The 12,112-nt window shown below is 47.0% G+C and overlaps 1 protein-coding gene across 1 annotated transcript; it reads right to left on the reverse strand.

Annotated features, from left to right (window-relative positions):
- Positions 1-896: 896 nt before the first annotated feature.
- On the reverse strand, positions 897-2,234 carry LOC119452765 (uncharacterized). The gene has a single exon (XM_037714713.2). The coding sequence runs from the start codon at positions 2,167-2,169 to the stop codon at positions 1,291-1,293; it is 879 nt and encodes a 292-aa protein (XP_037570641.2). The 5' UTR covers positions 2,170-2,234; the 3' UTR covers positions 897-1,290.
- Positions 2,235-12,112: the final 9,878 nt, after the last annotated feature.

The following is a 12,112-nucleotide window of genomic DNA, read 5'->3' on the forward strand; positions in this document are numbered from 1 at the left end:
CATATCGGTTTCGTTTGTGAAGACGGATGAGAATGCAGTGTTAAACATATTTGCACATTCAACGTCGCTCACCTCCTCACCAAGTGTGTTAGTAAGTGTGATGATGGGCGTCTTATTGGGGTTTAGAACTTGCCAGAACTTTCTCGGGTTATTGGTTAATATCTTCGGCAGGTCAGTTTGAAAGAATGCGCGTTTGGCATTACTAATGGACTGTAAATATGTTGACTCGGCCTCGTAATATTTGTTCCATACGCATGCGCTCGGGTTTTGTTTTGCTGCACGGAAAAGGCGCTTCTTTTTGTTCTCAATTGTTTTCAATGACTTTGAGAACCATGGTTTATTATGATTGGCACGAAATGTAATGGTGGGAATAAATTTGGTTGTTAGTTCTGTAATTTTGGTTTTGAAAGTAAGCCAGTTATGTTCAATTGATCGTTCATGGAAACACCCTTCGAAGTTTGGAAAAAAAGCCAGCAATTGGTGATTGATTTCATTGTAATTGCCTTTGTCGTAAAGGCGAATCGTTTTATGGAACGTTTGGCGCGATTCCGGGATGAAGGCGAAAGTAGCATGCAGAACTTTGTGGTCGCTAATTTCGCGGAGATAAGTAAGAGTTGATAAAGTTTCAGGGTGATTAGTTAGTATGAGATCCAGGATGTTTGACGATTCACGTACGACGCGTGTGGGTTTAGTTACTAACTGCGTGAGATTGAAATTTAAACACACGTCAACGAAGTTGGTTATTTCTGTATTGTTTGTTGGTGTTAAGTTCTGCCAGTCAATAGACGGAAAATTAAAATCACCAAAAAGAAGGATGCGCGCGTTGGGATGTGCAGCATTAAGTTGATTTAGGCTATCATTTAGGTTACAAGTAAAACTGGGATAGCTGTGGGGGGGTCTGTAGCAGACGCCTAGTATGACGGTTTGAGGTGCAGAACGGCAGATTACCCATAGTATTTCAAGTTCTGATGGGATGTTAATGACTGAACAGGGCAATTGCTGGTTAGTGGCAATTAGAACACCTCCTCCTCTGGAGCCCTTGCGGTCTTTACGGAAAATATTAAAGTTAGGTAGGTCAGCTAAAACTTCTGTATCGGTGATGTCATCTGTTAGCCATGTTTCCGTTAGTATAAGTATGTTGCTGGCCGATGATGAAACAAGATTACAAATGTGCTCGCGCTTGGGGAGGAAACTGCGTATATTTGTAAAGATAATAGAAAAAGAAAGAGCTGGTAATTTACCGCGAGGGCTGTTACGAGGAAGTTTAGTTACTTGACGACGGGCCGTATGCTATGCGATTTCTTTTATCGTTTGCGATGGCTCGTCGAATACATAGCGCTTAGGGCCAATGGACAATGTCTTGTAGCGCAAGGAAAATTTTGTGGCTTTAGTTTTGGCAAATGTAATGAGGTGCTTTCGTGCGATTCGGACAGGGCGTGAAAAGTCTTCCCCAATGCCGTAATCAGTCCCTCTCAACTTACGGCCATTGGAAAGGATAAACTCCTTGGTTTTAAAAAATGTAAATTTAACTATTATTGGGCGAACACGCCCAGCAGAATGGCGTCCAAGACGGTGAGCCCGTTCAATTTCTTTCGGGTCAATGGTTATATTTAGGTGATCACGGCAGAGGCGAAGGACTGTTTCTTCAGATTCGGCGTAGGTTTCCGATTTATTGTTATCTGCGATATTATAAAAAATTAGATTGTTGCGCCGCGAGCGATTTTCCGCGTCATCCAGGCGGGCTTCTATTTCTCTGATGTCTTTGGCTGTTTGGGTGGCATTAGCGCATATCGAATCTATATCGGTGCGTAGGGCAACCAGGTCTTGATAGTGAGTTTCTAGGTCGGATAATCTGTTACTGAGGGCAGATATAGCTTGTTCCGTAGTTTTTAGTTGATTTTTAAGACCTTGAACCTCGGTGAGTAGTTGTGACTGACCAGCAGATAGTTTTTTTAGTTCATCGAGAACCGCGTCAGGACCTGGGTTTGTCTCGACATCGCCGGCCAATAACAACAAAGCACGTACAACATCAGCACACTCAATAGCAACGGAAAGGCAGCACTGTGGGCTTGGTAGCTGCAGAAGACAGTAGTCGCTTGATTTTTTTGTGAAAAGACAATACAGCTTACTGACCTGCGTAGCATAGGCGAACGGGTTAGATGACTGCATCGTGGCACAGCCACCAAGCCCACAGAGCGCCGCGCGTAGGTGAGGCAGCTTTATAGGCGCCGCGTCGGCTGTTGTCGATGACCGTAGGGGAATCCGGGGACAGTCGAGGAACAGCAGCGCCAACCTATGCCTGCAACGACTCCGCTTCTATCAATCTCTTCCGTAATTTTTTCCGCCAATACTCTAAACGTCTCTTGTTTATCTGGACTTACTAGTACTACTAACTAGTACTAACTACAATATACTACAGATTGCTAGCAATATGTAGTCGTTTTTATCTGCAATGATAGCACCGCTTCGCAAACCTCGAGCCATAATAACTCGGACGTCCGGTGGGAAATTGACAAGTCACGGTGTACCAGCAATTTCTCCTGCTCAAGGCTATACTTACTGCAAGACCAGCTGTGTAGCTATCACAAAGAGCACCGCCGCCTTCTCAAGAGCATCTCCGAGATGCACGCCACTGTGTCTCATCGTCCTCCTTATTGTGGCCTCCGTGATGTGCGCGGACAGGTACCGCCACTCTCGGAGCCTGCATCTGAAACAAAGCGCACCACAAATAACCAGGCGCCGAAACTGCGCGACAGCGTATCCAGCTTCCATCTTCACCTGTCCGCACCTCAAAGAGTCCGAATCGTGCTTCTGGGCAAATACATCGTTTCGTGCGAACCCCTGCCGAATTCTCTAGGGCTTTGCTGAGTTCACTTGCAGGAGCGAACTCATGCGACGATCGGCTTAGATGCATCTTGAATAGGTTTACCGTAGCGCGATTAAACGACAGGGCAAAAGAAGACACACAAGGACACACACAGCGCCGGGTGTGTCTTCTTCTGTCCTATCTTTTAATCGCGCCACGGTAAAAAGTTATTCAAAATGCGTTACCATACATGCACCAAGCCCACATTGCAACCCTCGTGGGCTTACATGCACCCCTATTTGTTCTACCCCTCTAAAGGTGTGCAAGTGGCCAGTTCCCTACAGAATTACGCCGTGGAACAACAAACGGTATACCTAAATATCTTCAGTAAACAAGTATACTCCTAGAAGAGCATAATCCATTTATTGAAGCAACGCTTTCCACGTCGTTTCCACTGGAATTTGGCGTGGTCTGTTCGGTCGACTTCTTGCCGGGAAAGGTGGGCCGGTCCCGGATATTACGCTGCTTCCAGATATAGCGCTGCAGACTACGCTGCTTCCAGATATAGCGTGATGAAGAGTGGGCAGATCCCGAAGACAGCTATAGTGTGCTTAGTGATCGCGTGGGTCACGTGCGGAGGATCTCCGCGTCTTGCTGATTTACCCAGCGCGCACGTGATTGCTACGCTGCAAAATCGGTTCAAAATTACCAACATTTTTAAAGCTCTTAATTAACCGCTTCACGACAGCTTCACTTTGCACAGATTCCAAAAGCTGCGATGAATGTCCATTTTTTTTTCGCCCTGTGCCAATGGTCAAGCTCACGTCGTCGGTGGAACGGATAAGTCGGAGGGTAGAGCGGTGTAGGTTTTTTTAACTCCATCGGGTTCGAAGAGAGATATAAAATAGATAAAAAGAGGGAAACAATGGACTTCTAAGAAAAGACTAAGTTTGGTCGCCTTCCTTGCGGATGGCCGCCTTAGTCCAGGAAGTCATGTGACCTGGCCACCTTCATTGCCCTGTTCACTGGCTGGCACTGGTCATCGGAATTGAGGCTGGTGAGCTAAGTCTGCCACTGCTCCGGTTTGTAGGACAAGGGGGATGTTAGTGTTTCGGTCGCATTCCCATACCATGTAGTACAGAGTGTTTGGTGTGTGGCAAAAAAAAAAAAAAAGCGCACGCAGAGTTATCTAAGGGATACGTAAGCATTTGCTGCGAATCACCTACTGTTTCGTCGTCGTATGCTGCTGTGTTTGGTATGTGCATGTAAATTCCTTTGCGACAAAATTATCTCAAACAATCGGGCTTGTTTACCGTAACCGTCATATACTGCCAACAAAAATAATGATGCTGATTTTCAACACACTGTTTCTTTCTAGTCTAAACTGTTGTCACTTAGTTTGGGCTACTACCACAGGGAAATTTGGAAAAACTTTATGTACTGCAAAAAAAAAAAAAAAAATCTTACGAGTCGTAGAAAGCGTTCCAAAATATGTTCATACGCGTGATTTTTTTCATAAAATATAATATAATGCCAATTGCCAATATGTACGAGTACTCTGTAGAGCATACAAACAAGAAATAAAAAATGGAGTCAGCTTTCTAAGAACACTAGCGGATCTAAAAATCAACATTACAACATATACGACAAGGACGAGAGAGTGTTGGAAAGTGGAAACTGTTATAACGACATACGGACAACAAACTCTTCGTAACTATCTGCCAAGGCTACTGAATAAATTGCACAACGAAACCAGTGGATTGGAAAATAAATACCTCTTTGAAAGCTCTGTATAGTTATTTCTGTCTGCACTAGATTTTTTTCCCCTGGCTTTCGCAAAGTTTTTTTTTTTCCCTTATCGGAACTAACTAGTCCCATTGTATATAATATATTCTTGGTTCTTTCGTTTGTTTAGTCTGTATGAGAAATGTTATTGTTACGGCTTGTGTTTTTGATTGTATCTTTCTCGCCCTCGTGTTTTTTCGAACAGTTGCGATACCGTTAAGCCTACCATTGCTTATCTCTCCTTATTGGTTGGAGATGCTTTTTTCTTTTTCTTTTTAATATGCCCTGTTGTTAGGACACAATTTTTTTTCTTCATTTGCTTTGCATGGTTCGCGATGCTCAATTTTGTGCAAATGACATTCGCAAACAATGATGTACTGCCTGTGTGTGTGCTAACGTCGCGTAAACGCCAATGGGGGGGGGGGGGGGGGGGGGGGGGGGGGGGCTGCGGCTTCGTCAAGCTGTCCGTGTGGTGGCTTTTTCTGCATGCCCCTCGCGTCATGTACTGATGCAAATAAACATCATTGTCATTGTCATATTTGCAAGAAACACCGCGAAATGATCGTGAAACGGAGAAGCGCGGTTGCAATACCGAAATGTTAACTGAGACTATATCCCGAGACGACGAGAGAGAGAGAAAGGTAAAGGAAAGACAGGGAGGTTAACCAGAGGTTATCTCCGGTTGACTACCCTGTACCGGGGGAGGGGTAAAGGGATGCGAAAGGAGAGAGAGAGAAAAAATAAGTAAAAATAAAGAATTTAAAAAAGGAAGGAAAGAAAAGAAAATCACACGACGAAGTGGCGAGTAGTAGCAATGTTCACGCATGTTATGTGATGGTGCGTTTGGATGATGAGCCCTGGTCGATGCATGCTGTAGTACGTGACGTAATTGAACAGTGTCACGTTTGGTGCACCTCGTACGTTGACGTGGTCGATGATGCTGCCTCCTCCTCCATGCGAACCATTATCAGCCGTACTGCCTATGGCGCGTCCGCGCCCAAGTTATCTGCCAAGGGGACAGAGTGCGCCGAGCGCCGATAGCTTCGTGTGCGCTGTGTTCTCGCCGCTCAGTCAATTTGCTCGCTGCTGCGTGCCTATCTTGAAAGCGATCTCGTCTTCCGTGACGGACGGGTTTCCTCGTTGGGTAGGCACATAGAAATGCTTCCGCATATAAAAAAAAAAAAGAAACCCGAAGTGTAGGTGACACACGCGTCCCTCATCCTGTGAATATCTATCGCTTTTAAGATGTTTACCGAGTTTGTTTGCTTACTTCTCTGCACACCACCTCGGTCCTTTCCAGCGTGGGTGAGCAGCCGCAGTCTCTGCGGCAGAAAGTGACCAAAGTACTTTTCGAAAAAAAAGATTAAATTCTGGGGTTTTGCGTGCCAAAACCACCACCTGATTATGCGGCACGCCGTAGCGGGGGACACCGGATTAATTTTGACCACGTGGGGTTCTTTAGCGTGCCCCCAGTGCACGGGACACGGCCGTTTTAAAATTTCGCCCCCATCGAAATGCGGCCGCCGCGGCCAGGATTTGATCCCGCGACCTCTTGCTTAGCAGCACAACACTATAGCAGCTAAGCCACCATGGCGGGTTGTATTTTTCAAGAAGTGTTTCCCGTTCTTCAATAAGCATTGTGTTGAGAAGTCTTCCAGCTTTTACCGAGCAAAATACGCTTATTTATTGCCAAGGAAACAGCACAGTGCATAGACCTATAGTGGACACGAATTTACGGCGAACCAAAATGCTTCGCAGGATGCAGATCTTGACTTTTATTGCACGTATCGCAGGCAGGAACGAAAACAAGAATTTCGCACATTTCGAGCGCTGCAAAATAAAACAAGGCGTGTATCCGCCAATTGTGTTCCGGAAGGGTAAAAGCGCGGTTAAAAACGAAGTTTAATACTGCTGTCGGTTGGGCATGTTGGTACACTAACTTGGCGAACAGATTTAGCGCCAGCAGTCGTGGACGGATAGCGCATTGTGTAGTCCTCGCCTGGTGCCGCTAAAAATGTTTTCCTCGTTTAAGACGAGGTTTGCGTGTCCGAGTGCGTACAATAAAAATTAAAATAAAAGAACAATGTTGGCCACAGCGAAACAAAGCAAACGCACGCTAATGTGGACAAGCGGTCTGTGGACAAGTATGAACATCGGTTTATCAGCTGCCAGCTACTCCAAATTGAAACGGAAGCTAAGTTTGTTGTTTGCGATGTAGCCTCGCTCTTTTAAATCGGCGACGCTTGTGAACGTCTCGCCCGACCACGTGTAGAGGGCTCCTCGAGGGGTGCCATTGGTAAAGTCCTTCCCCCACGGCGTCGTCTCGCTCATTATCAAGTCGCGGCTGCAATCGCTTGGATGAACGAACTGCAGCGTCGGCGTTCTATTCACGGGCCACGTCAGGACTTGGTCGAATGCTCCACTGAACGCGTACGCCTTGAGTCGAATTTTGTAAGGAGGCGTGGGAGAAACAACAACTTCCGCCATAATCCGGTAGCCGTAATAATACCGCGTTGCGCTGAACAGACGTTTCGGACGATCCGAGTTCAACCGAAAAGCTATGAAGGATGGCACGTCATCTATGCGCCATTCATAAGGCTCGGAAACGCTTGTCGGATGACTGGCGGTTGCGCCGACACCAGCTGCGTGTCGCAGACCCACGCCCGCTTCTCTCTGCGACGCCGCTCTCCTACGAGCCAGTGCGTTCTCAGGGACGACCACCGCAGTCCAGACTGCACCAGAGGCCTCGGTGTTGGAACCAGAGGCGGCGAGGACCGCAGCCGCTCCTTCAGCTGCTGCTTCTACGGCCTGGTCTTCCAAGCTCCGCTTCGACTCTTCGAGGAAATCTGCGGCGCTCTGTATTCTTCCAGCAGGAACATCCTCGATCTCTCCGCGGTCGTCCCCAGGGAGCGCGGTTCGACTGTCGACCGGGAGGCTGGCCTCGCTCGCGTGTCGCGGGGCGGCATTGGCTGCGTCGGCGACTTTCGCTGACGACGTCGCTCTGTCCGTCTCGGCAATAGGCCGCTGTGCGACGATCACTCGCTCAGCGGAGTTCTCGAGCTTTTCGAGGTCTTGCCCGAGTTCCAGGCCCGTGTTCGCGAGGTTGCCGCTCAGCGGTTCTCGCTCGGTGGCGAAACAATGTGACGAGCAGCCGGACTCAAGGTGCTTCCAGAGGTCCCCGTGCACGACCTTGCGACCGCACGTGCGACAGTTCACGGCGTGGTAGGCGCAGGCATTGGCAAAGTGTTCCAGCATCGAGGGAGCGGCGCCCACGAAGTCGCAGCCGTGTTGCGCGTTCCAGCAGCGTACGTCGAGGCGAAGGACGTCGTCCCTGCAGAAGGTCTTCCACACGACGTGCACCTCCCGGAAGGGTCGACTGTCCAGGAGGCAGTGGTCGCGTGGGCGGAGGTCGTAGCACGTCTTGCACACTGTGTGGTGGCAGGGCAACGTGGCCAACGTGGGAGCGACGAGGTTGCAGACGCTGCACAGTCTGTCCGATGTGAAAGTGGTCACGAATGACGTGGGCCGCCAGTCGAGGCAGCTTCCGAAGCCGAACAATGTCTGCTTGGTGGTGAAGGCCATGGGCGAACTCGCGTGAGAATCTGTGGCTGGGGTATTATGGAAGCTGTACTGTATATACCGTTACTGTACCGAGTGTGGTGCAGCTGTGGCGCTCTTAAACACTGCATGGACGCAGTGCGACAGGCAGGAGGGACGAAGCGCCTGGTGAAGGCGCACCTGATATTAGGCTTGTGGTTCTGTGGCTTCACGATGAGGCGGCGCTGTAACTGAGTAGCTGATGTTATATCCATTGACAGTCCAGCAAGGCATCTACGTGTCAGCAGAATCGCTTGCTTTTGACTAAGTAGTTCTGCTTGTGCTACGTCAGTGCACCAGAAATGCACTCTCAGATAAAGAACTTCCCGCTTTATATCGGTGATTCAATTGGTGGTCATTTGTGTTAGACTGCTCTCTTAATGTCATTGCCTATATTTATTTACACGTGTACTTATACTTTTCTCAGGGAATGCATTTCACCCGCTATCAACTTGGCAGCAATATATATATATATATATATATATATATATATATATATATATATATATATATAAGTGTGAGTGTGTGAAGAAGGAAATGGCACACGCACGAAAACGCGGCTTTACTAACGTGTCGGCCATGGCACGATTTCTACGCGTGCAGATTATATCTGTCTGCTACATAAAACCGTAGCCACAGCAATCTTACTTGGAATCATTGACGTTTTGGCCCAGGGTCCAGCATTCTTCAGAATACTATCCTGATATATATATATATATATATATATATATATATATATATATATATATATATATATATATGCATACTTTGGCACGTAATACCCCAGAAGGAAGCAGAAGATATGCATACAAGATGAAGGGTTTCGCGCTAGACCCGAAGGTATATTTTAAAAAAAAGGGAAAAAATACGAACGTTTATGGCATATTTACTGACTAACGTTTCGGTTGGTGTCCTTCGTCGGAGTGAGAATGTTTACCTCCGACGAAGGCCGGTCCTCCGGCCGCAACTAAACGTTCGTCTTTTTTTTTTTCCTTTTTAAAAAAATATAGTGGTGCACGTAATCGTGTTGCTGCCGAAAATTTACACCAGCAGCGAAGTAGAATACACTTGGTTATTGCTATATTAGCTGTCTTTCTCTGTTTGATCTCTGCGCCACTAGGTAGCAGCACCACACAGGCCGCTCACGTTTACGCCTCCGCCCCAACGCCCGGTCCGCCTGCGTTTCGGACAAGCTATTCCTCTCTACTAAAGAGCTAAACCCACCCATTTCCGGTGAATCGTCTAGCAGTGTATCTGCTCCAAACTTGAGTGGTGAAACACCAGCATAGATGAGCGCGAAGGTACGTGGTGGTTTGTTGCCGGCACCCAGTGTCTGTACTTTTGGCAAATGTCGGAAGCGTACTTAATAAGCAAGAGTCACTTAAATCAATTGTTGACACGTGCAATTCAGCTATCATTGCGCTCACGGAAGCCTGGCTTTACCCAAGAATTGCTGACAACGAAATATTTCGGGACGCGCCCAGCTTCACCATTTATCGCTATGACCGTGAATCACGTGTATAGGAGGCGGTGTTATGGTGGCTATTTCGCGAGATATTCCCTCTTCTTATATTCGTGTTCAAACTAATCTTGAAACTGTATGGGTCATAAAAGCTTTGTGTTTGGGGTTTGCTGTCGTCCGCCCAATGATAGCTCAAATGTTGCTGCCCATTTGCATGACGCCATTGATACCATTATTGTACGTCATCCTAACGCTTTCATTTTTCTCCTGGGAGACTTTAACTTTCCCTACATTTCCTGATCTTCTGATCCTCCGGTTTCAAGACCGTTTTCATCAGAACGCTTTAACTTGATAATTCATTGCTCCGCATTTTCAATCAATCATTGCTCCGTATTTTCTCTTTATCAGCTTGTTTCCCACCCTATTGGGAAACAAGCTGGAAACCGTGGCTGGAAAACCTATTGGGAAACAGCAAATACGCTAGACCTTATACTAACGAAATGTCCTGATATGGTCTCTGATTTATCGTATCTGTGAGGTATAAGCGATCATTCAGCGCTCTGTTTTGACGTAAAATATTGTCAGCCTATAAACCGGAGAATCAAAAAGAGCCTTCGTAATTACAACAAAGCCAACTTTGAAGCTATTAATAATGAACTGCATAGATTTCTAAACGTTTTCTGAGATGATTTCGGAAGTCGAACAACCGAGACTAGATGGAATACGTTTACAACGTAAGTGCATGAAATAATTGACAGACACGCACAGCTGCAACGCAAAAAGATTAGCACAAGTGACCGATCGGGTATCTAAAGTGCCACATGATTCATGTTTCAGAGACATGACACTCTCTCGTTTCCGGCGTGCTAGGGCACAACAGCGTCGCCTGCCGCTATTAATCTTATCGGTCACTTGCGTCAATCGTTTTCCGCTGCAACTGTATATCTATGCGCACTATTTCTTCGCATTGCAAAGCACTTTGGTATAACTCGCATTTAAAACGACTTTGTAACGAAAAAAAAAAAACTGCTCTATCGCTCTGCCAAGCATTCTCCCTCCGGAAAGCAGCAGTGGGTCGCATATGTGAAAGCGAATAATGATTATGTCTTCGCATTACAACGTTCTCGTAATCCAAAATAAAAAAAAGATGGCTGACTAATGGAGTAGCACACGAGGAATAAGGATTATGAACAGGGATAAGGTGCCTCAGAAAGGCTGGCCAACGTTTCGATAGGAGGACCTATCTTCGTCAAAGGCGGTCTCGTCATCCTCGGCGGGTTAGTTTTAAAGGGTTAGTGGAGTGACGTCACGTCGATGTCGGCTGTGGCTGGCTGTAAAGGGAGAGACTGAAAAGAAAATGAGCTCGGGCGCTTGGCTGGCTAGGCGCGGTTTCTAAGACGAGGGGACAAGAGCGGGAGAGCGAGAAAGCGGCAAAAAAAAAAAAATTTAGAAAAAAAAGAAATAACGTCAGAGGGGGTTGGGGGAGCGAGAGGCGAGTGAGCGTTCGGAGGTGTCGTGGGCGGCGTGCGTTTGGGGTCCCTGAAGAGCCGGTCAGTGTGCAAGTAACAATACGAGTTGAAAGCATGACTTGAGTAGCGTAGCATCGGGTAATTTTGTGGTTGACAGAGAGCAGCTTGGTCCGTCAAGGGACGTTAGCCTCACTAGTTCGCCGTAGGCGTCGTCGCGGTGGTATACAGAATTGGCGAGACCCTGTGTGATCAAGGCGCCGAAAATTGTATCCTGGCGTCTGGGATTTTGGACTGTCTCGGTGTGGATCTTGTGAGGAGAAAAAAAAAAAAAAAGACCGGCACAGGAGGGTGACAGTGGAGAAAAAAATATCAGAAATATAAAACATGGGGGCGGGAAGGGGGAGACCGGTGTACCTGGAAAAGCGCTCGTATGGTTGATCAATGCGTAAAAGCATGGAGGACGATAATAAATTGAGTGGTAGGGGAGGTGCAGGGAAGAACTGGAAATGGAAGAATAGGTGAGTCAACGTTGAGGGAGGATGGGGGGGGGGGGGGGGGGGGGACGGCACAGGAGAGTGACAGCGGAAGAAATGTAATTTGAAACATAAACACGGGGGGACAGGTGTACCTGGAAAAGCGTTCGTATGGTTGATCAATGAGTAAAAGCATGGAGGAGGATAATAAATTGAGTGGTAGGGGAGATGCAGGGAAGGACTGGAAATGGGAGAATAGGTGAGGTTGAGCATCGAGATTAGCTGGAGGCTTAACTTGTTTTGCGCCTTTGTTAATGGCATAACAATTTAAGGTTTATGTCACTGCTTTTAGCGATTCTAAGTTGCCACGTGATAAATTCATCCCCGTCGGGTGCAGGCATTTAAACTTGTGTATGAGGTATGATTCTGTATATTTTCTCTCGCGAGGTGAACGAAAATTTGTTTGTAGTATATAGAGTCTTGCTTCATCAAATATGTGGCCATGCTCATTGAAGTGGCT

Source organism: Dermacentor silvarum, chromosome 5 (assembly GCF_013339745.2).
Source record: "Dermacentor silvarum isolate Dsil-2018 chromosome 5, BIME_Dsil_1.4, whole genome shotgun sequence".
Taxonomy (NCBI): domain Eukaryota; kingdom Metazoa; phylum Arthropoda; class Arachnida; order Ixodida; family Ixodidae; genus Dermacentor; species Dermacentor silvarum.